The 27,980-nt window shown below is 47.4% G+C and overlaps 3 protein-coding genes and 3 pseudogenes across 5 annotated transcripts; 4 read left to right on the forward strand and 2 right to left on the reverse strand.

Annotated features, from left to right (window-relative positions):
- The first annotated feature begins 3,146 nt into the window (after window positions 1-3,146).
- Window positions 3,147-7,844, forward strand: LOC136500568 (F-box protein At5g49610-like). Its single transcript, XM_066495946.1, has 2 exons — window positions 3,147-6,229; window positions 6,345-7,844. Exon 1 carries the CDS (start codon window positions 3,352-3,354, stop codon window positions 4,546-4,548), a length of 1,197 nt encoding a protein of 398 aa, XP_066352043.1. The 5' UTR covers window positions 3,147-3,351; the 3' UTR covers window positions 4,549-6,229; window positions 6,345-7,844.
- LOC136466600 (F-box protein At3g22700-like) lies at window positions 6,206-7,844 on the forward strand (annotated as a pseudogene).
- Window positions 7,845-9,401: 1,557 nt separating this feature from the next.
- LOC136466606 (uncharacterized) lies at window positions 9,402-12,979 on the forward strand (annotated as a pseudogene).
- A 4,334-nt stretch (window positions 12,980-17,313) lies between these two features.
- Window positions 17,314-19,531, reverse strand: LOC136546418 (uncharacterized). 3 transcript variants are annotated; one of them, XM_066538413.1, is made up of 4 exons: window positions 18,981-19,531; window positions 18,836-18,906; window positions 17,961-18,017; window positions 17,314-17,883 (listed from the first exon to the last, which is right to left on the reverse strand). In XM_066538413.1, the coding sequence occupies exons 1-4, from the start codon at window positions 19,330-19,332 to the stop codon at window positions 17,824-17,826; spliced, it is 540 nt and encodes a 179-aa protein (XP_066394510.1). In that variant the 5' UTR covers window positions 19,333-19,531; the 3' UTR covers window positions 17,314-17,823. The 3 variants fall into 3 exon arrangements, with proteins under 3 accessions (XP_066394510.1, XP_066394505.1, XP_066394496.1); XM_066538408.1 differs by having other exon boundaries at window positions 17,314-17,869; window positions 18,981-19,521; XM_066538399.1 differs by having other exon boundaries at window positions 17,314-17,872; window positions 18,981-19,512.
- Window positions 19,532-19,727: 196 nt separating this feature from the next.
- LOC136546407 (F-box protein At5g49610-like) lies at window positions 19,728-23,019 on the reverse strand (annotated as a pseudogene).
- A 2,846-nt stretch (window positions 23,020-25,865) lies between these two features.
- Window positions 25,866-27,939, forward strand: LOC136500577 (probable pectinesterase/pectinesterase inhibitor 21). Its single transcript, XM_066495958.1, has one exon. The coding sequence runs from the start codon at window positions 26,036-26,038 to the stop codon at window positions 27,731-27,733; it is 1,698 nt and encodes a 565-aa protein (XP_066352055.1). The 5' UTR covers window positions 25,866-26,035; the 3' UTR covers window positions 27,734-27,939.
- Window positions 27,940-27,980: the final 41 nt, after the last annotated feature.

Raw genomic sequence — 27,980 nt, forward strand, 5'->3', positions numbered from 1 at the left:
GAGGTTGGTGATTGTCTCTGGCTCCGATCGTGGTGATTGTGAGGGGTTCTTGACCTTTTCTCGGTGGAGAGTCAAAAGGTACTCTAGTAAATTGCTTGTGCTCTGTGTGATCCTCATCTTGTGTTGGTTGTGCGGCAGCCCATTGAGGGTTTGGCGGGTGATGTCAATCAGCTCGTGAACCTCCAAGTGAGTGAATCGCCATAACAAGGACAAGCTTGCCGATAAGCAAGTGAACCTTGGTAAAAATCATTGTGTCAACATTTGATTCCGAGGTGATAAGTCTTCATTGATATTGATTCTTATAATTGATTGGTTCATTCCTCGACTTGGCGATATAACCATCTTGCTCTCTCTCTTTACATTATCGCAAACTAGTTATATGGCTCTTTAGTGTAGCTAGTTGTGAGAGCTTGTTAGTTTGGTTAGTGTGGCTCTTTAGTTAACCTTTGAGAGCACACTAACTTAGTATAGTGACATAGCCATTGTGTGGTTAGAAACTATAGTAACTAGAATTGTGGTAGGTGGCTTGCATTTTTTAGTAGGCTAGCGCAACACTTGCTTTGCCTCATAATTATCTAATCGGTTTATTAAGTGTTGTTGTAGAAATTTTTAATAGGCTATTCACCCTCCTCTAGCCATTAGAACCTTTCAACAACTCAGACACTCACAACGTACGTACACTTAACCCTATGAACGTACGCACGCAAATCCTACTTCTATGAGCATCTTTGAAGGCTGGGCCGACAAATCCTCAAGATTAACGAAGTCACAAAAGGTGTCTCGTTGTTGACGGGAACCTTGTCAACCACTGAAAGCACAAACACCATTAAATCCTGGAGTATTCGTTCGCATGGAGAGTCGAACCGAGGACTTGAGGTGCTACTGAGTCGTCTTTGTGTGTGTTTGTTTCCTAGTCGTATTTCACTACATGTGCACCTATGGCCAGGAAATCGAACACCACACTTATGGAGAAATTTTCTACCCTAAACTAGTTGAAAAAGTTATAACAGGCCTAAACTTTCTAAGCAACAAAACATCTACTTTAGTAGTTGTGACATCCTCGTTTTGGTCTTGGCATAGGGTGATGTGGGTGACAAGCAACCAAACAGGCATTCAAAATGGCTCACACACCCTTAAATCCTATAAATCCGACGAGCGTTTGCCACGTACTCCCTCTGTGCCTAAATAATTAGGGATACTTGTCTATTGGACATCTAAAGTGATGGTCCTTTGCTGATGAACACCCACTTTGAAGTATTTTGCTAGAAGATACTCTGGTTCGTTGAAATTAGGCCACAAGACACCGCGGTCTGGTTACGGCCGGTTGAGGAGAGAGGAAACTTCATTTTAGACATCCGGTGCCCCTGAACCACACTTGAGTCCGCCCCAACCTGATCTGATTGACCTCAGTATCAGCAGCAACATCCTGCACGCGGCTCCTGCAGAGCCGCCGTCCGAGCCGGTTGAACCATCCTGCTATAAAGTAGCTGAAACGGAAAGTACATCTTCCTCCGCATGGTCGCCTCTCTCTTCTTCTCCCCAGCCGCCGCCTCGCTGCCTCCGCCTGCCCCCCCCCCCCCCGCTTTGTCGCCTCCATCTTCCTCTCCATGGCCGATGAAGCTTCCTCTCCCCTGGTAGCGGCGCGCGTGGATGCCGCCGCGTGGCTGCACGGACGACGCGTCTCCTCTTTCTCCCCCCAGTGCCTACGGGGGCTGATGCGGCGGTCGGATCTACCACCACCTGTGCTGTCCGATGCGGCGGCGGTGCCTGCACGGGTCGGTGGGTGTCGCTAGCGGCGATGCCGCTTGGAGCACGAACGACCCAATTCCTGAAGCTTCTCGCGCACCCTTGCCTGCTCCACCGCCGGACACGCGGCGCACCTGCCTCCAACGCCGCCCCTAGCACGCTCGCGCTCCCAGCCGCGGTCCCCTCCCCTCCCGACGTCACTGCGTCCTCGCGTCCACAGCCTCAGCAGCCCTTCGTCTCCCTCGCCACTCCGCTCCACGCCCGGCTCAAACGGCGGCCCTACAGGAGCCGCGTGCAGGATGGTTCAAGGTTCTGTGTTTTTCCTTTATATGTATTTCCGTTTCAGCTACTTTCCGTGCACGATGATAACGGACGGGTTCCTGTGGGTCCAACCAGGCCAGGTTCGAGGCGAACCGAAGTGTGGTTCAGGGGCACCGGATATCCAAAATGAAGTGTTCTCTCTCCTCAACCGGCTGTAACCGGACCGCAGTGTCATGTGGCCTAATTTCAATGAACCAGAGTGTCTTCTGGCAAAATACTCCAAAGTAGGTGTCCGCCAGCAAAGAACCATCACTTTAATGTCCAACAGACAATTATTCGTTCTCGCTTTTCGAGAAATAATCTTAACTAATTTTATATAAAAAATATTAATATTTATGATACACAACTAATATCATTAGTTAGATCGTGAAATCTATTTTTATAATAAATTTATTTAAAAATATAAATACTGCACGTATTTTCTATAAATTTAGTTAAACTTACGGGGAAAAAACAGTTATTTAGCAGCGGACATAGTAGATCGTATCCATCAACATTATAAGCCACACATTTGTGCTATCCAAAAAGTGTAATAGACTAATATGCACTCAGACCTAAACAAACTAATAACTCCATTCCCTTAAAATCTAATAAATCACGTTTAATTAAAAACTATATCCTTTTTTATTTTAGGAGATTCAAACAAGCACCGGGTAGCTCTTGCAGTTATCTTTTGTTTCTTGCTTTCATTTCATATGTTGCGGAGAAAAGCTAGGCCACCCGAGGCAGCTGCTGCACTCGCCATTTCGTCAAAATTGGGCCTTGTTTAGATGAATTTTTTTTTGCAAAATGAGTATTGTAGCGTTTTCGTTGTTATTTGGCAAATAGTGTCCAATCATAATCTAATTAGGCTTAAAAGATTCGTCTCGTGGATTTCGTCTAAACTGTGTAATTAGTTTTATTTTTTATTTATATTTAATGCTTCATGCATACGTCCAAAGATTTGATGTAACGAAAAATATGAAAAATTTTGTAAAATTTTTTGCAAACTAAACTGGACCTTGGTATAAACTCTGAACTCTCTGGAGACACTCCGGCGTTCCGGCCTGCCCCGGCCCCACGACGGCCATTGACCATTGTGCCGCGCGCCCGCGCCTCCACACTGAACGCGCCGTGCTCGTTAGTTCTCGCGTTGTCCAGTGCCATTGTAATTGCAACGAACCTACCCAAACTTCCCCAAATCCCCAATCCTTCTGCTCCGCGAACTGCCTCGTCCTGGCTGTGGCAGCGTGGGCGCGGAGCGACGTCCTGTCGGCATCAGCCAACAGACGGGGGGCGCCGACGATGATGGCCGAGGCAGCGAGAGCGCAGCCGCGGCAGCAGGGCGGTTGGCTGGATCTACCTGAAGACATCATGTACGACATCCTCCTCCGCCTGCCCCCGAAGGCCGTCGTCCGCTGCCGCGCCGTCTGCAGGTCCTGGCTCCGCCTCGCCTCCGACCGCAGCTTCCTTCTCGCCCACCACCGCCGCCAGCCCTCCCTGCCCCTCGTCTACTTCATCCTCAACGACGGCCGCGACCCAGAGGTCAGCGAGTCCCGGCTCACGGTCTTCGACCTCCGCGCCAACGAGTTGCAGACTGTCGTCAGATTCTCCCGCCACGGCAATGGGTGGATGGCCCGTGACCGTGAGAGGAGGCTCGCTCTCCATGGCTCCTGCGACGGGGTCCTCCTCCTATCCTCCGACGACCACCTATTCCTCTGCAACCCGACCACGCGCCACTGGGGTCGCCTCCCACCCCTTCACCGCGACAACACCATCGCAGGACTTTACTCACACAGGATCTCGGACGACTACCGGGTGCTCTACTTCCGGCGCCACGAAGATGGAAATTACTACTACTACGTCATGGCGGCCGGCACCAGGAAGCAGAGGCTGGTCAGTCGTCAGGTATCCCCAGTACACTCCTCATGGCACACCTGGTTTGCGCGGCACACACCGCCCGTCCTCCTCCATGGCAACCTTCACTGGCCCCCTGTCTCGTCAAGACCCGAGTCCATAGCCGTCTTCGACACGGTCGCCGAAGTGTTCCGGTTGATGCCTTCTCCTGCCGTCAACGTGAACAACCAGCTTGTCTCAAATGTGAAGCTGCTTGACATGGAGGGTGTTCTTGCCATGTCAAGTAGCTGGAGCGAGACTTTCGGGGATGACGGGCCCTCAAGGGTTGATCTGTGGTTTCTGGAGGACTACAAATCCAATGTTTGGGTCTGCAAGTACCGCATTGAATTGCCGGTGGAAGATATCAGCCGTTTCCTTGGATTGCTCGATTTGTGGACTGCTGTTGTGGTGTCCCATGAGGGAGATGTGCTGGTTGATCTCATGAATCGCCTGCTGGGATATGACAGGGAGGGCAATTCAGTGGCAAATTTGCCGTGTGATTGCAGCTTGCTAGAGATTGGTCCACATATGCTTAAGCGGAGCCTTGTTCCTCATGCTTCGCTTGGGATGAAGAACCATAGTCCCAACAAACCACCTTTCCTCTGATGACTATTTAGATTGGGCTATGATTTCTATGAGAGTTTTGGCTGTGTGGTCATGATATTGGATCGTCACTCTTGATTTGGAAAACGGGAGAGACATTTTCATCTGACACTAATATCTTCTTGCGCAAAGCTGATATGAACCTTATGTTTCAGAGTTCAGAGTTTCAGACTGTTGGCTGCCTTGGAAATGTTCAAGATATGATCAGGGCTTACTGTTCTCTTTAGCTGCATGCATTTCTCTGATTTGAACATTTTATTAATAAACACACATTGTGCTGGAAATGTTCAAGTTGTCACAGCATGATTGGAATAAGGCAAATCTGCCTGCACCACAATTGCTGCAGTCCTAGGCTAGTAGCACTGATACTTCGGTGTATTAGTCAAAACTGATACAATTCTGTGAAAACTGAGTTGATACTGATACTTAGGTATTCTACAGCATTATGTTTACTTGTCCACATATTCGGCTTGTTTGACTTGTTTTTTCAGCCGGAACAGTATTTTTCTCTCACAACAATTCAGCCAGAACAGTGTTTTTCAGCCAGTTTCAGCCAAGATTCAGACCAGCGAACGGGGCCAATTTAGGAATACAATTCTGTGCATTTAAGAATTTTGGGTAATAGAAGGAAAACTGTTTTTGTACGTCAGTAGGTCTGTAGTTTTTTTTGGTGCAGCATGGAATTCCTATATTTGGTTCTGATCTACGTATTAAGGAAAGGTGCCTTATGCTTCTGGTATCTGTTACCAGAGTTGTGATGGAACTATTCATTGTGGCCTGAATTTGGTGTCATTTCAAAGTGCTGAGCCGTGCACTCACTGAATTTCCTAGCCCATTTTTCTGGTATATGTTGAGATGGAACTATTCATTGCGGCCTGAATTTGGTGTCGTTTCAAAGTGCTGAGCCGTGCACTCACTGAATTTCCTAGCCCATTTTGCATTCTAGGTAGTGTATAATGTTTCTTCTTGTTGCAGTGCTTCTTTGTAGAGTGCTTAAGCTGTAGCGCTAAGACGCCTCTGTTAGTTTTTGTCAAGTGAAACTGTCCATTTCACTGTGATTATTATTTCATCGCATGTGAGACTGTCAATAAGTCAATACTGGCCCCAATGACAGTCATGCAAAATGCAAAATAGATATGTAATATGAGTCTTCTGTTACATGGCTTTGATGGCGAGTAGATTTAGGTATTGCAGATTCAGGAATGAAGACTACGGCAGTTTTTTATTGACACATGTTTCACTGCCGATTTTGCTTAGTAATTATTTCACTTGGATCCTTGCTTTGTGGAACCAAAGGTGCAGAATCCTGAATTCCTGATGAATGCCTTCTTTGAATTGGAAGACTGATGAACGTTATTGCGAGCGAATTTCTTTCGTGGTGAATCATGTATATGTATATCTCTATAGGAATTGGTCCTTGAAATCGTCAGCCTGGACGCTTATCAGTGTTTGCTTTGATGTGTGGATAAGGCCCAATAAGAGTACCCGAACTTTTTGGGCTTTATTACTTTGCTCGACGAAGGCCTCGCTGACACATGCGGTGCGCACGCTAGCTGTCTGTTCACCCAGACGGGGAAAAGGTTGAAGCTCGCGTTTGTCATTACCCGCCTGCCGCCGCCGCCGCCACTTGAGGAAGTTGAGCAGATCGTGTTAGAGGAAGATGAATGGTGACTTCCAGAGTGAGGTGAGCTTCGATCCCAGTACATTCTTCAGATGGATTTTCGTTGAATCTCATCTTGGTTTGGAACCCTATTTTGTATTTTTCCTCCCGTTCACATGGAGATTTTGATGCATCTCAGGGCGAGGGAGCAGCTTTAGGATCGTAACCCGAGTCATCCGTTGTTACTTGGTGCACCTGGCTCCCGCTCGGTGGCATTGGCGGAGACCACGAGGCCGCCCGAGTTGCGGCGGAGTACCCTCAACATCGCCAACCTCCCTGAAGAGATCCTCTCGGAGATTTTCCTCTTGCTGCCGCCGAAATCCGTCCTCCTGTCCCGCGCCGTCTGCAAGGCATGGCGCCGAATCACCTCCGACCGCACCTTCCTCATCTCCCACCACCGCCGCCAACCTCAGCGGCGCCTCTTCACCTTCGTCCGCGACGTGGGAACTCACTACGACAACCTGAGACTTGTTGACTACTGCGTCGAAGCTCTTGACTTCCGCAAGCACGAGTTCCGGTCCGTCGTTCGGTTCACCTTCGACTACTACGACCCGTTGGTGAGTGACGGACCGTTCTCCGTCCACGGTGCTTGCGATGGTCTCCTGCTCATGTCGTTCAGAAATCGTTTGTATCTCAGCAATCCGACCACTCGTCAGTGGGTTTCCGTCTTCCCGCCCGCGCTTAAACATGTCAAGGTCAAGGTTGCTGGGCTTTATGTTCATGGCTCCGAGTATCGAGTATTGTACTACCGAGAAATTGGTTTGGAAACTACATTCTACATCAGCACGGTGGGATCGGGGAATGAGAGGTGCATTAGGCCCCATTCATCGTTGGTATTTGTGAGAAAATTGATAGCAGCAGAATCTGATGCTATAGACTTTAAAGAGCCTTTCCTATTCCATGGCAACCTGCACTGGCTGATTTCCTTGCCCAATTGCAGAGACATACTGGTGTTCGACACCATAGGTGAAGTGTTCTGGTTGTTGCATGCACCTGTTAAGAATTTGGCTTTGGTGTCATCGTTGCTTGAGATTGATGGCATGCTTGCAATATCAAACAGTAATATCGGTGGATCAAAGGTGAATCTTTGGCTTCTGCAGGACTACAGAGGTGGGGTATGGGTCCACAAGTATTGCATTGAATTGCCAGTCATCCAGATAAGCCGCTTTGAAGAAGATGAAGGTGGTGCTCGCATATTCTATCCCGCAAGGGAGATGTGCTGGTTGATGGTTTTGATTGGCAGCTGCACTTTGACAGAAATGGCAATTTACTGGAAAAATTTCAATGCAATGGCCGCTTGCTAAACTAAACTGCAAAGGTTTTCAGAGAGAGCCTTGTTCCACATGCACACTTCCGAGAGCAAGAGAATAGAGCTGCACGTGGTCCACCTTTCTTCAGGGGGCTGTAGAGTGTAATATGGTTTTCCATCATTCCACCTACTAATTTACACTTTTGAGTATCTAATTATCTATGCATGAGGCTTTACTGTTAGTAGATGGAGCTTAAACTAACTAGCTTCTTTGCTATCTGTTTCTAGTTTATGTGTTGTGATAGTGGTAGTAACCAACTGGTCTGTATGAATGTAAGATGTTTGATGTGCTCTTTAGTTGGGTACAATGAGTTCTGTTTTAATGCCTCAGTGATCTGGTCCAGTGAATATGGGATTTTGCTGCTCTTAAAACTTGAATGGGGAAACATTCGTGTTGATCAAGATTTTAGATTTTAGTAAGCCCATGTGATCAACTCCTGAGCTGAAAAATGTCTGGGATCATGCACTTTGTTTTACCATTTATATAACACTGATATTGAAAGGTCGTCCAAGTGTCCATTTCTCATTGCTGTTGTTTATCTCAGATAAGGCTCTTCATTAGGTGCCATATATTTCTGGCCATGTACATCCGTATGATTGCTTGTCTTTTATGGTTCTGAAGTGATTTTATGGTTTTGAAACAAAACAGCTGAACATTGCAGGACTGTTCAAACTGTTTTTTCCTCTTCACAATTCTTTCCCTTGAACAAAAGATGTGTTGTTCATCCACGAAGCTATTCTAGTGCTTGATCATAGAGCAGTTAAGTGGCAGCATGGATGCCCCAGTTAATTTGCGTGATAACTGTAAAGTTACCATCCACCAAAACAGAAGATGAGGCCTATTTTGCTCGAGCTCTCACTTGCATTATCCATTGCATGTGAAAACCGTGGCATTTGTGATCAACTCTCGAGGTCTAGGTACTAATTATGTTACTTGGAGCACAGTATAGAGGCTATGGTAGGGTGTCATATGCTGATCATAAGGGTCAAAGAATCCCCTACAGCGTCTGCATTTCCTGAATCTTTTTTTATTTTTATTTCCTGAATGAACTGAACTGTGTTTTTTATTGATTATTAATAGGAGGCATCCATTCGGATAGATCTCTGCAATGCTATTTTGTAGAGTGATTAAGCTGTTGCGCTAAGACGACTTGGTTGTTTTTTGTTATGTGAAACCATCCTGTGATTATCATTGAGTCTATCTAGCCAACTGGTTGTTTTAGCCCCTTCCAATAACTAGATTTTTGCATATACACTTACATTGTCTTATAGCTATATTTACACTGCCTTTTACTATATTTACAACGATTTCCTCGGTATAGTTTATTGGACATAGTGATGTAATTTGGGGATAATACAAATATATGTCAAATTTTTTGGAAAAAATATTTTTATGGATTGCAGATATCAGAGAATATATGTCAAATTATTTACAAATTGTTCAAAAATTTCAGAACAAATTACAAAATATATTTTTCAAACAAATGCAGATGAAAACATGTGTCAGCAGGCCCCTACGGTCAGACGCCAAGCAGAAGTTACTTCCTCCGTCCCTTAATGTCCGTTGTTATAGATTTTGGCTCAGGAATTAAGGAACCTAGCGACACACCTGAACACCCCTAGCCATTAATGCTCATTCTTGGATTAGAAGCAGGCATGCCACACACACATTTTTTTAAAGTAAACAAAACACAGTTGTCACATCAACTTTTTCTACAGTTACACATGCACTGCATTATTTTGGACTTAAATAAACCAAACATTACACCAAATCGTGGGCGGCAAACAGCACTTGGCGCCAAAAAATATCAGTGCGCTCCATTTTTACACAGAAGAGGCAAACTAAAATTTGATACTAGTGCTTCCAGCGCCATTTCTCTAACTCCTATGCCAATAAAGCTGGGTAACCCTTCGTTCCACTCATTTGAACCATTCCTCATGCATCCTCCGTGACAATAGACTTGAACACAGTACCAGAGGGAGGGGAGGAGTTGCCAGATCTCAACAAGAAGCCTAATGAACATGAAGAGGATCATAATCCCTTCGAAGATGTAGTGGATGCAATTGAAGTTGGGGGATCTGGTCGCTTTGGTCTCCATCCTGATCAAATTCATGAACAAGCAGAAATTCATCAAGGTAAGCACGTTTGCCACTGGCCCCGTTCGGCTGGCAGAATTTTAGCTGAAACTGGCTGAAAAAACACTGTTCCCGCTGAATTGTTGTGAGAAAAAAACACCGTTCCGGCTGAAAAAAGAAACCGAACAAGTCAAATATGGGGTAAGTCGAACAGGGTTGTTTCAAGCTTTCTCTCTCTCACACACACACACCCTCACCCCCTCCCTCTCCCTCTCCTAAAATTAGTGTGTTGGTTTATTTCTGTCCTAAAAATCATAAGCAACATCAGAGAATTTAGTCATTACTATCTTTTGTCACCTGAAACTCTTTTCTATACTACATGTTCTATGTAACCTCTCCATCCTAAAATAGCATGGGCATGTTTACTTCCTTTCTACTAAAATGACAGGCAACATCTGCGAATTTTTAGTTTTTATTTATCTATCACCTGAAACTCTTGCAGCAGGGATTCTCTTTATCAGCTGTGGGGGTGACAATGCCTTTCATAATCATCAGCTGCATGTGAAAATGTTGGCCATCCATTTGATTTGAATGATCCACTAGCAGAACAACAAGGAAACCTGCATGCAGGTGATTATTTCCCTTAGGTTTAAGTCATGTTTGCAAGAATAATTGTCCCTGTGAAAAGTTTGATAATTTATTTAATGACAATCAGCACACACCATCTATATTTTTTTAGGAAATAACAACACTGCCTTACAAGTAGAACATGATACCTGGGACCATCTCATACGAGACTTCGGCATGTACACAGATGCTGTTGACATCATATTTGATGAAGAGGAGTTGTCCGACTCGGATAACAATGAAGATCAGCAAACCCAGCAAGAAGCAACAAATATGGTCAGGATTTTGACAGAAAGAGAATGACAAGACATTTATGAAGATTTGCTTCGATTAAGCAATAATGGCAAATTAAAAAGAGACTGCACAACACTTATTGCTGCAAAGTACAATATCCATGTGCGTACAATACAACGGGTATGGCAGAGAGCAAAAAAAATGTTTGGAACAAGGCATACTTGTAGATGTCAAATCTTTGCGACCTAAGAATTGTGGTCGTAAAAAAATTCAAGTGAATTCAAGTGGACCTCACAAGGGTTGTTGATATTCCCTTAAACAGAAGGGGTACCATAAGGTCACTAGCAACTGCTCTTAATATCAATAAAAGCTCTCTACATAGGTTGTTCAAAGAAGGCTTGCTACGACGACACTCTACCTTATTGAAGCCTTATTTGAAGGAAGAAAACAAACATGCAAGGCTGCGGTGGGTTCTCTCTATGCTAGAAGAAAGTACTCTACCAGACAATCCCAAGTTCAAGGAAATGAAAAATATTATTCACTTAGATGAGAAGTGGTTCAATGGGACAAAGAAGAATATGACTATGTACATGCATCCAGATGAACAAGACCCACATAGGACAGTGCAAAATAAGAATGCCATTCACAAACTCATGTTTTATTCTGATGTTGGAAAGCTCAGGTTTGATGCTGAAGGGAGTTGCAGTTGCTATTTTGATGGGAAGCTAGGCATATGTGCTTTTGTGCGAACAGTATTAATCTCTGTTTGAATAATACTTGCAATCCCTTTTATGTTATTTGAAATAACATTCTTTTTAATTATAGGAACCAGCAAAAAGGAGAAGTGGCAACAGACTAAGGGGCACACCTATCACAAAGACCATGAAGGTTGATAGACAAATAATGAGAACTTATATGATTGGCAAACTCATACCGACAATACAAGCTCGTTGGCCTAGAGAAGCAAGGCATGACACAATATGGATACAACAGGACAATGCTCCTTCTCATGTACCAGTAGATGATGTAGTTTTTGCTACAGCAGTAGCCCGAACAGGCCTCGATATACGCCTAATGAACCAACCTCCTAATTCTCCTAATATGAACTACCTTGACCTTGGTTTCTTTGCTTCTCTTCAGTCGCTAACGGATAGAACGACATCTAGAAACATGGACGAGCTCATCCAGAATGTGTACAATGAATATCAAAACTACAACCCCATCCTTCTCAATAGGGTATTCCTCACACTACAAACATGCATGATTGAAGTTATGAAGGATAATGGAGGCAATAGGTACAGTACAAGATCCCTCACATGAACAAAGAGAGGCTAGAGGCACAAGGCATGCTCCCTACAGCTCTAAGTTGTGATAGCCAGCTAGTTCAAAGGGCTTTTGAGTTGTTGAACACTTAATGGTCATGTTCATGTAAACATCGCTTGTGATGCTTTTGCGTTGTATAAATTCTCTGTATATGTATGATCATGTATAAATTCTCTATATATGATCATGTATAAATTCTCTGTATATATGAGACCATGTATAAAGTCTCCGTATCATGTGGCAGCGATAAACTAGTAATTCCTTAGTGTGTCATTTAACATTGCAACTCACAAAGTAAACCATAACATAGATACATGCAAGCACTGCAAATCAAAATGAACCAAACCAGTCCAACATAAACCATCAGTGCAAGCAACCAAAATACCATCAAGTACCATGAGTGCAAACAACCAACAACCCATCAGTACCACCAGCACTAGGGTGGAGTTACAATAAAAATATTACCAATACCTTGACTACGATCTTGCGTGTTGTAGCCCAATGGTTCTAACGTTTGGAACTCTTGAAAACATCTTCATACGCAGGAATGAAGCTAGTGAACATGTCTGTTACCTGTTCATTTAAGTCGTCATCTTCCAACTGTGAATGGCCTCGCAAGTCCACACCATCCTGAAACCAACATCCCTCATCATCAGTTTCTAGATCAGAGAAGCTAGCTTTATGGTCCACCTCCTCCTTGCTAGTATCCATCTACACCTTGGCACACGACATGTCCAGCTTGTTGCTCTCCATCTCCACATTGGCACTCTCCTGCTCCAACTTTACACTACCCATCTACACCGTGCCACACAGCATGTCGAACTTGTCACTCTCCACCTCCAACTTCACACTGTCCACCTCTAACTTAGTACTCTCCTTAAACTTGACCCTGTCCATCTAGACCTTGCCAGACAACATCTCCAACTTGTCGTTCTCCATCTCCACCTTGCCACTCTCCTTCTCAAACTTGACATTGTCCATCTGTAGCTTGTTGCTCTCCATGTTTACCTTGGAAATTTCCTTCTCCTGCTCCAGCTCAAAAATAAGCTCGCGCCACTGGTGAAGCATCGTACTGCACAGAATGATAGAATTTATATACAAAATTAGTGGCGGAGTTTGGAGCAAAACATAGGGCTTTGCAAAATTCATGAAGGCAAGGGGGGACAGAGCCCAGCTTGACCCCAACGTAGCTCCGCCGGTGCACAAAATCAGCAAGTTACCATAAAATCAGCAACGTTAAGATGGCTTACCTGAAACGCCCACGACCTTGGTTGCCACATGGCCTAGCAATTCTGCTCACTGCAACAATGTCCTATGGCTGCGTCTCAAGCACGTACTCATCCTCATCGCCAAGCAAAGATGAACCTGTAACACCTTCTTCTTCATCCAAATCAGGTATCAACTCGAATCGATCCGCACCCCTAAAAGGTCCTAATGGCTAGAGGGCGGGTGAATAACCTATTAAAACTTTCTACAACAACACTTAATAAACCGGTTAGATAATTATGAGGCGAAGCAAGTGTTGCGCTAGCCTACTAAAATAGCAAGCCACCTACCACAATTCTAGTTTATATAGTTTCTATCCACACAAAAGCTATGACACTACACTAAGTTAATGCGCTCTCAAAGGCTAACTAAAGAGCCACACTAACCAAACTAACAAGCTCTCACAACTAGCTACACTAAAGAGCTTGACAACTAGTTTACGGTAAAGTAAAGAGAGTGAGCAAGTTGTTTATACCGCTATATCGAGGAAGAAGCCAATCAATCACAAGAATGAATACCAATGAAGACCAATCACCTCGGAATCAAATGATGAACACAATAATTTTTTATCGGGGTTCACTTGCTAGCCAGCAAGCTACTCCTCGTTATGGCGATTCACTCACTTGGAGGTTCACACGTTAATTGGCTTCACACGCCAAACCCTTAATAGGGTGCCACACAACCAACACAAGATGAGAATCACACAAGCCACGAGCAATCCACTAGAGTACCTTTTGGCTCTCCACCGGGGAAAGGTCAAGAACCCCTCACAATCACCACGATCGGAGCCAGAGACAATCACCACCCTCCGCTCGATGATTCTCGCTGCTCCAAGCCGTCTAGGTGGCGACAACCACCAAGAGTAACAAGCGAATTCTGTAGCAAAACACGAACATCAAGTGCCTCTAGATGCAAACACTCAAGCAATGCACTTGGATTATCTCTCAATCTCACAAAGATGTTGAATCTATGATGGAGATGAGTAGGAGGGCTTTGGCTAAGCTCACAAGGTTGCTATGTCAATGTAAATGGCCAAGAGAGTGAACTTGAGCCAGCCATGGGGCTTAAATAGAAGCCCCCATGAAATAGAGCCGTTGTACCCCTTCACTAGGCACAACACGGGGTGACCGGACGCTCCGATCATATCGACCGGACGCTGGACCCTCAGCATCCGGTCACGCGATGCGTGCCACGTGTCCCCTCTCTTCAAATGTTGATCGTCCGATCTCAACGGTCAAGTGATGACCGGACGCAGCAGCTCAAAGTGACCGGACCCTGAACCCCAACATTCGGTCATTTCCAGTAAGCATCCAGAGACGACTTTTCACGACCGGACGCGTCCAGTCATGCTTGACCGGACACACCCAGTGTTCGGTCACTCGGCGACTCCTCTGTGCACGATCATGTCAGTGTGACCGGACGCAACCAGCCAGCGTCCGGTCATTTCTGTGCCAGCGTTCGGTCGATGACCGACGCTGCGCTTTTTCTGCTGCTACTGACCGGACGCGCTGGTCCTTCAGAGACCAACGTCCGGTCACTTATAGTGACCTCCATCTTTTCTATCTAGGATGCCGGTGGCACCGTCGGACTGTCCGTACTTTATGGGCGGACACTCCGCCGGTGAAGTTCATAACCCTTGCTCAAATGTGACAACCACCAAGTGTATCACCTTGTGCATATGTGTTAGCATATTTTCACAAACATTTTCAATGGTGTTAGCACTCCACTAGATCCTAAATGCATATGCAATGAGTTAGAGCATCTAGTGGCACTTTGATAACCGCATTCCGATACGAGTATTACCCCTCTTAATAGTACGGCTATCAAACCTAAATGTGATCACACTCTCTAAGTGTCTTGATCACTAAAATAAAATAGCTCGTACCATTTATACCTTTGACCTTGAGCCTTTCGTTTTTCTCTTTCTTCTTTTCAAGTACAAGCACTTGATCATCACCATGGCATCACCATCATCATGTCATGATTCTTCATTTGCTTCACCACTTAGAAGTGTGCTACCTATATCATGATCACTTGATAAACTAGGTTAGCACTTAGGGTTCTATCAATTCACCAAAATTAAACTAGAGCTTTCAACCCCCTTTCTGTGTATCTTGAGCAAAATCCTGTCCTTCGAAGGCTGACGTAGTTAAGCTTACGGTCCCATCAAGTTCCACGACGATGATCCCGACTGCGCATCTGCTTTGCAGGCCACATCCTATGGCTTGAAGGGATTCCCAAGGCACGCTTCATTCGCAAGTGGCGAATGAACCGGCTAGGCCCATGTGCCCCGTTGCCGCCTTGCCATCCAAGGATTGCCTGACAAAATAGCACTGCAATAAGAGTAAAACACTTGATTCTCATGCAAATGATGAACTGATATGACATAAAAAAGAAGGGACTATAAAATTTGAGAAACAAAAGCCATTCTTCTTAATGAAAAAAGCACTAGCACAGCAACAGGATTTCTGAGCATAATAGTAGTTGAGCCATATTTTTCGTAAATGTCTAGGCCATCGACAGGGTGGATCAGATGTGCCTAACTTAATTTTCTGAGCACTATAACGGATTATTCCTGTACAACCCAGTCCAAAGGCTCAGCATGCTCTTCACACGTTGGTGCACGATGTAGTTAACCTCTTTTTTTATTTGCTTACAATGCTCATGGAAAGATTGAAGTTTTTTTCAGAATAGAGATGTTGTGATTTTTGGAGGAGGAATACCTTGACGGAACTTGAGGGTCCTCAGCACAGGCCCTCAGATCCAGCCCGCTCCGCCTTCACCTGGTAGGAGGCAAGGTTGTGGGAGGCGGCGCGACGACAGCAGAGGGCAGCGTCGACGAGGAGCAACGAGCCTCTGCAGGTCGGCGCGAAAGCCGTGCTCCACCTTTGCGTTGTCGGATGAGTCTTGGCGACGTCACATGGAGGAAGGGCCTGCATTCCCGGCTCCCCTGGCCCGGCGCAGGATGCAAGGGAGGGGCCAGGCCAGAGGAGGAGGTGGACGTCGTGCGCCACCGCACGAGTGAGCCTGCGCTCCCGCCTCCCGCGGCCCAGCGATCGGCGACGATGCGGATAGGGCGAGCGGCGACGAGGATGCGGCGACCGGAGACGATGCGGATGCGGATGGGGCGACAGAAGACCGACGAGGATGTGATCAAAGAGAGCGAGATTGGGGATCGGTGGAATTTTTTTGGGAATTTCCTGTGTGCCATTAAAAAAGATCACAATGTTCTGTGTGCCCCTGAAAAAGTTCGGCGGTCTTCAACGCCACTGCTCCAACTTTTTTGTGTCCTCCATGCCACTGCCGTCAGCTGTCAACTGTAGGTGTGAAAAATCAAAAATACCCTTAAGTATAAATATGCCATTAATTTTTTTTGAGCATCTTAACGACTTCAAATGAAAAAAACTCAAAACTAGAAAGTTATAGATCTCGTCGAGATCTATAATTTTCATATAAAAATTATCTTAATTTAATTTCACAAAAAATATGATTTTTCTAAGATATATTAATCATATCAAATCATATTTTTGTTGGAATTAAATGAAGATAATTTTTATATAAAAATTATAGATCTTGACGAGATTTACATCTTCTAGTTTTGAGTTTTTTCATTTGAAGTCGTTAAGATGGTAAAAAAATTAATGACACATTTAGACTTAAGGGTATTTTTGACTTTTCACACCTACAGTTCGACGGCGTTGGAGCACAAACTGACGGCAGTGGCCTGAAAGGCATAAAAAAGTTAGAGCAGTAGTGTTGAAGACCGCTGAACTTTTCCAGAAACACGTAGGGTATTACGATCTTTTTTTTTTAATGGCATGCGAGAAATTCCTCTATTTTTTTTACGAAGTACCCGGCCTGTGCAGAAGCGGTGAAGAGATAAGACTGCTGCGGGCGACGAGGCTTCACGTTGGGAGTCTGCACCTATGTGTGTGGAACTCGCGCCACTAGTGCAACGACGAACTCGGGCCTGCCCTCATTTCAGCTCACAGACATCACACTCCAATCGATGCGAGGAGCCACATCAATATCCACAGCATAGCATGAGAGTGTTCGGTTAAACTAAATTATTTATTATTTATGTTAAAAACACTGTTTATTATGAGAAAACACTTTTTCTAATAAACAGAAAAAGCCGGCTGACCAGCGAGCCTGACGCACCATGCTGCTAAGGCCACGTCCGGCTGCTTTCTAGTTACCGGAAGACGCCAACGTTGCCAGGCCGGTCGGCGCCGGGGACGGGCGATTAACAAAGCTTGAAAATCCCGATAAAAAAAAAACAAAGCTTGAAAATCGACGACAGAGACTGCAACACACGACACGCAGCAGTGAGCGACAATTTGGGCACGAAATCGAAATGTCGACGAGACAACAAATCAGAGTCCCCGGCCACGCGTCCGGCAGTTGTTGCGGCGGCGCGGCCGGTATCCAACACCACCCGACCCAATCACCCAACCCCACAGCTTGCACAATCGACCACCGCTACAGAAAGGAGGCGTAAATTACTCCTATATCAGATCATCAGATGGCCTAAAAAGGGTGAAATTTTTATTCTTCTTTTCCAGAGCCTCCTCCCGTTGCTTGCTCCTCATCTTTCTCCGGTCCCTTTCACCAAAAGCGTACAGTGCTCCGCAGCTACGGCGGGCGCGTGTACATCTCGTACACCGGCGCGCCGGTCACCTGCGCGCCTGCTGCGGCTGCGGGTAGGGCGCGACGCGCGTTCGACGGGCACCGTCCGGCGGCGGCGGCATCCGCCCGCCTACACCGCCACCGCCGTCGCCGTTCACGATGTCCTCCAGCATCTTCTGCAGGTCCTCCAGCGTGTCCGGCTTCTGCATGGAAGCTAAGGTCAATTGCAATTTACAATAAACAAATAATAAATCCGCGTGGTGGTGGGTGGTTGCGTTGCGTTGCGCCTACCTCGTTTGTCACGTTATCCATCATCACCAGCATCTCCTGCATGAAGTCGGAGAAATCCTGGAAGTCCGAGAGCACAGCAGGGAAATTAATTTCTTTTCTTTTCTTTTCATCAGGCTACATGATACACATATAATATTCGCGCACAAAATGGCAAAAGGATTTGATTGATTTCGACGAGACAATAAGCAGCAGGAATCAGGAAAAAAAAATAGAATTGCTAGGCATCAACCCGTTGATTTGGAAGCCTCTGTCAACCGACTGTTTTGGCCGTCGGATGGGCGCGGATGGCTCAGGCGGACAGCGCGGCCGGCGAAGCAGCAGGAGCGGCCGGCCTCGGAGCTCGCTGCTCCGGCCATGGCGGGCACGGGGCTGGCGGCCGGCGACGAGGAGGGTGAGGGCGGCCCCGGCAGGCGCAGCGCGGGGACCAGCGACGAGGAGGTCGAGCGCGGGTGCGGCAATGGTTGCGGCTCAAGGAAGGCCGGAAGGGAAGGGACAAGGGTGGGGAGTGTGGGTCCCACTGGAATTTGTTTAAAATTTGTAATTTGTTCTGAAAATTTTGAACAATTTGTGAATAATTTGATATATCTTCTCTGATTTTTGTATTCAATAGAAATAATCTGTAAATTTATTTGAAAATTTTGACATATATTTGTATTATCTCTAAATTGCATCACTATGTTTAATAAATTACACTAAAACAGTCATTGTAAATATTTTAATAAGACGATGTAAATATAGTTATAAGACGGTGTAATTGCACGGCAAAAATTCAAAAATTCAGTTGATAAGATGGGCTAAAACTACCGTTCGTTGACTAGACAGATCAAAAAAAAAAAAAAAAAGAGGACAGGAAACTAAACCGAGTGCTGATTCACCTGGTCGTCGTCGTCGAGGGGATCGAAGAGCCCGGCGTCGTACATGGCCTTCTTCCCCTTGTCCGACAGAACTGCGCCAACCAAACAAGCAATTCGATCAAATCTCGTGAAAGCCAAGTATAACCAAACAGGTAGTAGGCCTAACCGGAGTATGCCTCCTGGATCCGCTGGAACCGCCGCTTGGCCTCGCCGGCCGCGCCGGGGTCGCTGGCCCACCGGTCCGGGTGCCACTTCTGCGCGCCCACGGCAAGAGATCGGAACATGTGAGCAGGTCTGTTCGGGAGGAGAGGGGGAAACACACAGACAGAACCCAATCGATCAAACACCGGCGCGAGGCCGCCGCGCGCGCATGCACAGCAAGCGAACTCACCATCGCGAGTCCTCCGGTACGCAGAGCGTATGTCGGTGGCGGAGGCGTTCTTGCGGATGCCCAGGAGCGCGTAGTAGCAGCACGTCGATGCGCCGCCGCCGGAGGCATTGCCGGATCCCCCGTCCATGATGTTGTTGGAAGCGCAGCGAGCAGCAAGCGAAACCGGGGACCCCCGCGACGACGACGCAGGGCGAGGCAGCAGCGCTACAAAGGCATCGAATTTGGAAGGGAGGCGAGAGATGGATGGATGGATTCAAGGAAAGGAAGCGAGAGAAAAAGTTTTTATTCCGCGGGGAGGGCGTGAGCAAAATATCTCCTCTCTTCTTTCTCTGAAATAGGAGGGGTGTGTGCTTTGGTCGTCGGGCGTTGGGGCCAGTGAAGGTTCCAGAGCTCGTGCCGCGGCGAGATATTTTCGAGCGCCAGCTCCGGGCTTCGCCACCGGGGTTCGCGGCTATTTACGAGATTGGTATCCCTTCCGGATTGTGGAATCTCGCCTTCTAGACACGCTGCGTGGGCCACGATGACTTGGGCTCTGTCTATTTGTTAGTGCACACTGGGCCACGAAGGCTGGTATTGACGAGCCGTGCAACTTCTTGAAAGATTAATTAATGGAAAACACAGTTCAGTTCATTTCTTCTTTTCTTCTTGTTGTCTTTACATTCAAACGGATGAAAGCAGCACTGCGTTCCAGTGAATGTACGATGAAGTAGCCCATGCCTAAGAATTGTCTGGGGCGGGAAAATCTTCGGTGAAGGAAACCGTGAAGGCTTCTGTTAACTCCACAAAGGCAAAAACTTGGTACACCGTTTGTCCATTCCAGCCATACAGACCGACCAGCGGGCTGCGGCTGAGAGCCAGATAGGCACATTACCTAGCACGACGGCAAAAAAAAAAAAATCGCACTGAAAAATGCAGTCTGAATTCTGAAACATTGCAGATGCGTGCATAATATATAGACAATAGACATCAGTTACAAGAACATATAGACCAATAAAGCGCCTTGCATAATCTGGAACGGAATGAAGAAATTCGATGCTTCTGCATGTACCTCAAATCCTCAATGCAGTTTAACAAACAAGAGCAGTAAAATATTGTACCAGAAACATCGAATTCAACCTAGACTCCTAGAGAAGACTCGGTTCCTCAGTCGCACCTAAAAGGTAAGACAAAACCAACCAAAGGATTCAGTCGATTTATACGTCAAATGCATACATACAAAAAAACAAATCCAGATTCTGAAAGTGCAGACACTGTAGGGTATACTTTGACCCTTGTGATCAGTATATCACACCCTATCTATCATAGCCTCTATCCTGTGCTCCAACTCCAAGTAACATATCAAGTACCTAGACCTCAAGAGTTCATCACAAATGCCACAGTTTTCACATGCAGTGGATAATGCAAGTGAGAGCTCGCGCCAAAGTAGACTTCATCTTCTGTTTTGGTGGATGGCAGCTTTCCAGCTATCACTTAACTGGGCATCAATGCTGCTCTATGATCAAGCACTAGAATAACTTCCAGGATAAACAGCACATCTTTTGTTCAAGGGAAAGAATTGTGAAGAGGAAAAACAGTTAGAACAGTCCTGCAGTGTTCAGCTGTTTTGTTTCAGAACCATAAAATCACTTCAAAACCATAAAAGACAAGCGGCCATCAGGATGTTCATGGCCAGAAATGTCACCTAATGAAGAACCTTATCTGAGATAAACATCCGCAACGAGAAATGGACACTTGGACAGTGACCTTTCACTATCAGTGTTATATAAATGGTAAAATAAAGTGCATGATCCCAGACATTTTTCAGTTCAGGAGATGAACTCATGGGCGTACTAAAAATTAAAATCTAGATCAACATGAATGTTTCCCCATTCATGTTTTAAGAGCAGCAAGATCCCAAATTCATTAGACAAAATCACTGAGGCATTACCCTTTGCAGTACCTGAATGTTTCCCCATTCAAGTTGTAAGAGCAGCAAAATCCCATATTCACTGGACCAGATCACTGAGGCATTAAAACAGAACTAATTGTACCCAACTAAAGAGCACATCAAACATCTTACATTCATGCAGACCAGTTGGTTACTACCACTACCACAACACATAAACTAGAAACAGATAGCAAAGAAGCTAGTTAGTTTAAGCTCCATCTACTAACAGTAAAGCCTCTTGCATAGATAATTAGATACTCAAAAGTGTAAATTAGTAGGTGGAATGATGGAAAACCATATTACACTCTACAGCCCCCAGAAGAAAGGTGGATCACGTGCAGCTCTATTCTCTTGTTCTCGGAAGAGTGCATGTGGAACAAGGCTTTCTCTGAAAACATTTGCAGTGAAGTTTAGAAAGCGGCCATTGCATTGAAATTTTTCCAGTAAATTGCCATTTCTGTCAAAGTGCAGCTGCCAATGATAACCACCAACCAGCACATCTCCCTCCCGGGATAGAATATGCGAGCACCAACCTCCATGTTCTTCAAAGCGGCTTATCTCGAGGACTGGCAATTTAATGCGATACTTGTGGACCCATACCACACCTTTGTAGTCCTGCAGAAGCCAAAGATTCACCTTTGATCCACCGACATTACTGTTCGATATTGAAAGCATGCCATCAATCTCAAGCAAGGATGACACCAAAGCTAAATTCTTAACAGGTGCATCCAACAACCAGAACACTTCAGCTATGGTGTCGAACACCAGTATGTAACTGCAATTGGGCAAGGAAATCGCCCAGTGCATGTTGCCATGGAATAGGAAAGGCTCATCAAAGTCTATAGCATCAGATCCTGTTCGCCATCAATTTTCTCACAAATGCCAACGACGGAATGGGGTCTAATGCACCTCTCACTCCCTGATCCCACCGAGCTGATGTAGAATGTACTTTCCAAACCAATTTCTCGGTAGTACAATACTCGGTACTCGGAGTCATGAACATAAAGCCCGGCAGCCTTGACATGTTTAAGCGCGGGTGGGAAGACGGAAACCCACTGACGTGTGGTCGGATTGCAGAGATAGAAATGATTTCTGAAGGACATGAGCAGGAGACCATCGCAGGTAGCGTGGACGGCACTCGCTAAGCAGTCGTAGTCGTCGAAGGTGAAGCGAACGACGGACCGGAACTCGCGCTTGCGGAAGTCAAGAGCTTCGACGCAGTAGTCAACAAGTCCCAGGTTGTCATGGCGAGTTCCCACGTCGCGGACGAAGGTGAGGAGGCGCCGCTGAGGTTGGCGGCGGTGGTGGGAGAGGAGGAAGGCGCGGTCGGAAGTGATTTGGCGCCATGCCTTGCAGACGGCGCGGGACAGGAGGACGGATTTCGGCGGCAGCAAGAGGAAAATCTCCGAGAGGATCTCTTCAGGGAGGTTGGCGATGTTGAGGGTACTCCGCCACAACTCTGGCGGCTTCGTGGTCTCCGCCATTGCCACCGAGCGCGAGCCGGGTGCACCAAGTAACCACGGATGATTCGGGTTACGATCCTAAAGCTGCTCCCTTGCCCTGAGATGCATCAAGATCTCCATGTGAACGGGAGGGAAAATACAAAATAGGGTTCCAAACCAACATGAGATTCAACAAAAATCCATCTGAAGAATGTACTGGGATTGAAGCTCACCTCACTCTGGAAGTCACCATTCATCTTCCTCTAACACGATCTGCTCGACTTCCTCAAGCGGCGGCGGCGGCGGCAGGCGGGCGACGAGAAACGCGAGCTTTTCTACCTTTTCCCCGTCTGGGTGAACAGACAGCTTAGCGTGCGCACCGCACGTGTCAGCGAGGCCTTCGTCGAGCAAAGTAAAGCCCAAAAAGTTAGGGTACTCTTGTTGGGCCTTATCCACAGTTCCACACATCAAAGCAAACCATGATAAGCGCTGACGATTTCATGGACCAATTCCTACACACACACACACACACACATACACACACATACATGATTCACCACGAAAGAAATTCGCTCGCAGTAACGTTCATCAGTCTTCCAATTCAAAGAAGGCGTTCATCAGGATTCTGCACCTTTGGTTCCACAAAGCAAGGAACCAAGTGAAATAATTACTAAGCAAAATTTGCAGCAAAACATGTGTCAATACAAAACTGCCGTAGTCTTCATTCCTGAGTCTGCAATACGTAAAACCTTCTCGCCATCAAAGCCATGTAACAGAAGACTCATATTCCATATCTAATTTACATGACTGTCATGCGGCCTAGTATCGACTTATTGACTGTCTCACATGCGATGAAATAACAGAATTGCTATGTGACGACCGGTTGATTTGTTTTACTCTAACAACCGAATTTTTAGCCACTCGATCTGACACGCAGCTGTCTCTCGCTGTCCGATCCCTCCGCTCTCTCTCTCTCCTTTTTCTGGGCAAGGCTGTCTCTATGACAAGCTGCTGCCGCATGAGACCAGAGAGAGAGTTGGGATGCTGCTGGCTACCTGCTGCTGTATGTGACCGTGTCGTGCGAGTCACAGACATACCCTGGCAGTGGCAAGGCATTATAATGACGTTGGGGATTTGCAGCTTGTTTGCGCGCGTCCGCGTCGAAATCGGCGGTGACGGATACGGGCCGCGTTCTGGACTCCTCCGGGATCCGCATCGCGTACGAACGAAAGCGAAAACAGCGCTGTGGTGCCTACGGGGGTTCGGTGCTGCCAAAATCGCCTGTCTGCGAGCCTGCGAGGCGCTAACCATCAGCCGACCACGATCACTTGAGCCCGGTGCCTTTTCCCGCTCCAAGTTGCCGGGGCCAGGCCAGGGTCGCCATCGGGACTCTGGACTAGAGGATTTTTTTTTTCTCCATGGTTGGCCGCGGAGGACTCCAATCCGGAGTGTTCGGGGTGTAAAAATCTATCGTCAGGTCCCGCGAATGTATGCGTCGCCGCCGGTCGAGTAGCTCTCTAGTTGTGGTGTGGCGAAGCCGGGAGGGCCATTTTGGGCCTGGGACTCCGTGGTCCCCACGGAAACGTCTCACTTCTCACCAGTGGAATGCGTTCTTGGTCCCTGCTCGCTCGCTTCTGAAAGCGAAGAAACAGGCAGGACGAGGGCCACCAGACTCGACTCGAGATGGTTCCGGCACTCGTCCGATTGGTCATTCTAGGACCAGCTAGCTCATTTTGCTTATTACTAATCTCCTACTATCAGTGCTGCAACATGGTCACCGATGACGAGAACGCGATCTCATGCTTCGTTTCTTCTTCTTCTTTTAATTTAATTGAGGTTGAGGCGTAGCGTAGTACGCCAATGCCTCCTTCCTGAAGTAGCCATATCCATACGTGAGAGAAAAATATCTGCTCGGCTGGAACAGTCCGGGCTTCGCCGCTGACCGGACCATTTTCCTTTGTGGAAACCAAGGGCATACATAGCGACAGGGGACGGGCCGGATTTGGTAAATTCGGGCCGACCATTTGCTTTGGCCTTGCTTAGTTCCAAATTTTTTTTTTCAAAAAGTGCTACAGTAGCCATCACATCGAATTTTACGATACGTGTATGGAGCATTAAATGTAGACGAAAAAAAACTAATTACACAGTTTTGTTGGAAATCGCGAGACGAACATTTTGAGCCTAATTAGTCCATGATTGAATATTAATTGCCAAATAAAAACGAGAGTGCTACAGTACCAAATTCCCAAATTTCACCAAACTAAACACAGCGTGCTTGTTTAGTTCCCAAAAAATGCTATAGTACCATCACATCGAATCTTGCGATACGTGCATGGAGCATTAAATGCAGACGAAAAAAACTAATTGCACAGTTTAGTTGGAAATTACGAGACGAATGTTTTGAGCCTAATTAGTCCATGATTGAATAATAATTACCAAATAAAAATGACGTTTGGGCATCATACCTCCCCTATATACATTCAATTTGCCAAACATCATCAACTTTTTGTTGAAACTGACGCGTTCGAATTTGCAGCCGAGGCCGCCTGACGTTACCGTCCATGTGAATGCGATCAGTTTGCGATCCATTATCTCGTTTGAAAAAAAAATCTAAGCTGGATGCACAGAGGAAAAAAAAAGAAAGTTCAAGTTAGAACGGACGGATAAAATGCTACCGTCCATCTATATTTTCTTTGCTTCATTACGCGTGACATTTTGTATCACGTTGTTTTTTTTAATGATATATAGTTGGTGTACATCTCCTATGGACCATATATTCTGTTTCAGATTTTGTATCATCAAAATATGACTACATTGCAAGTTGTGGTAACACAGTGGGCCCAGCCGCTCAGGAGTCAGGACATGTTCGCTTGGTACCAATGCGGCCATCAACCTTGCCGATTGGGAAGAATATATATGTATGAAAATAAGCAAAATTATACTAGTACGGAAGAATAATACCTTCACCACTTTGTTTATGGGCCTCATCCTTCCCAGTCTTCAAGCCCAGCGACGCTGTTGCTTCCTGCTGCGTGGGCCAGGCTACGCTAGGCCTTCTCTTAGATCAGTTCCGCTAAAAGGCCGAATCGTCTTCTCTGCAAAAAAATTCCCAAACAAAAAAGATTGAACAAACGCAACAGCAACAACAACCGTCCGTCGTCGTTGTGAGGCTCTCCCTTCACCTCGGCTCCAACGCCAATGCACAACCGTACTCTTCGTCGCCCTGTCCCAAATTTGACGCTGCCTATAGTACTAGTATAAAAACTCGTCTCGACGCTCTTGCTAGGTACTCCAATCACACCAAAACATAGAGAGTGTCCACCCTTCTATCGGTGTGGTTGGGGGCACTAAATACCTAACGCATTATTACATTTACAATTATACTGTGTTTGTGTGCGTGTGTGTGTGCGCGCGCGCGCAGATAGGATATATATAGGCCGTGAGGTGCTGCGTGTCCGACCATGAAAGGCGCCGTCATCGGCGCGTCGACCGTCCTGGTGGTGGCGGTGGTCGCCACCATCTGCGTCGTGTCCTTCAGAGGCAGCGGCAATGGCGAGAGGGACGAGGGCGAGATGTCCACGTCGGTGAAGTCCATCAAGTCCTTCTGCCAGCCCGTGGACTACAGGGAGACGTGCGAGAAGGCGCTCAAGGCGGCGGCCGGGAACGCCACCAGCCCGACGGACCTGGCCAAGGCCATCTTCAAGGTGACGTCCGACAGGATCGAGAAGGCCGTGCGCGAGTCCGCCGTGCTCAACGAGCTCAAGAACGACCCGCGCACGTCGGGCGCGCTCGACAACTGCAGGGAGCTGCTGGACTACGCCATCGACGACCTCAAGACCACCTTCGACAGGCTGGGCGGCTTCGAGATGACCAACTTCAAGAGCGCCGTGGACGACCTCCGGACGTGGCTCAGCTCCGCGCTCACGTACCAGGAGACGTGCCTGGACGGGTTCGACAACACGAACACGGCCGCGGCGGCCAAGATGCGCAAGGCGCTCAACAGCTCGCAGGAGCTGACGGAGAACATCCTCGCGCTCGTGGACGAGTTCTCCGAGACGCTCGCCAACCTGGGCATCCCGAGCTTCCACCGCCGGCTTCTCGCGGAGCACGCCAGCGGCGTGCCCTCGTGGATGCCCGACGCCAAGCGCCGGCTGCTGAAGGTCTCCCCCGGCGAGAAGGGTTTCAAGCCGGACGTGACGGTGGCCAAGGACGGCAGCGGCGACTTCAAGACCATCAACGCGGCGCTGGCCAAGGTGCCGGTGAAGAGCGCCACCACGTACGTCATGTACGTCAAGGCCGGCACGTACAGGGAGTACGTGTCCGTGCCCCGGAACGTGACGAACCTGGTGATGATCGGCGACGGCGCCACCAAGACGGTGATCACGGGCGACAAGAGCTTCATGATGAACATCACCACCAAGGACACGGCGACGATGGAGGCGATCGGGAACGGCTTCCTGATGCGCGGCATCGGCGTGGAGAACACGGCGGGCGCCAAGAACCACCAGGCGGTGGCGCTGCGGGTGCAGAGCGACATGTCGGCGTTCTACGAGTGCCAGTTCGACGGGTACCAGGACACGCTGTACACGCACACGAGCCGGCAGTACTACCGCGACTGCGTTATCACCGGCACCATCGACTTCATCTTCGGCAACGCGCAGGTGGTGTTCCAGAACTGCCTCATCCAGGTGCGCAGGTGCATGGACAACCAGCAGAACATCGTCACGGCGCAGGGCCGCAAGGAGCGGCGGTCAGCGGGCGGCACCGTCATCCACAACTGCACCATCGAGCCGCACCCGGAGTTCGAGAAGAGCGCCGGCAAGCTCAGGACCTTCCTGGGGCGGCCGTGGAAGGAGCACTCGCGCACGCTCTACATCCAGTCGGAGATCGGCGGGTTCATCGACCCGAAGGGGTGGCTGCCGTGGCTCGGCGACTTCGGCCTCAACACCTGCTACTACGCCGAGGTGGAGAACCACGGGCCCGGCGCCGACACGAGCAAGCGCGTCAAGTGGAGGGGTGTCAAGAACGTCACCTACCAGCACGCGCTGCAGAAGTACACCGTCGAGAGCTTCATCCAGGGCCAGCACTGGCTCCCACGGCTCGGCGTGCCATTCATCCCGGGGCTGCTGCCGCAGAACCAGTCTGGCAGGATACACTGAGCGAGGAGGAAGATGGACGGTGTATGATCGATCGCCGGGCTGCGTTGTCGATGTGGCACTGACATGTACGTACCATGGTTTAGTTTGTTGGTTGGAGGCTATTGTGACTACTGTCTATATTTGAAAAAAAATGCCGTACAGAATTAACTAATGTGTGCACGCTGTTTGGAACTTGGATTGCCCCGAAACTGATAATAAGTTATTAGACCAGAAAATGGAAAGAAGCCATTTTTTTTTCCAATTGTGG

Source organism: Miscanthus floridulus, chromosome 1 (assembly GCF_019320115.1).
Source record: "Miscanthus floridulus cultivar M001 chromosome 1, ASM1932011v1, whole genome shotgun sequence".
Taxonomy (NCBI): Eukaryota; Viridiplantae; Streptophyta; class Magnoliopsida; order Poales; family Poaceae; genus Miscanthus; species Miscanthus floridulus.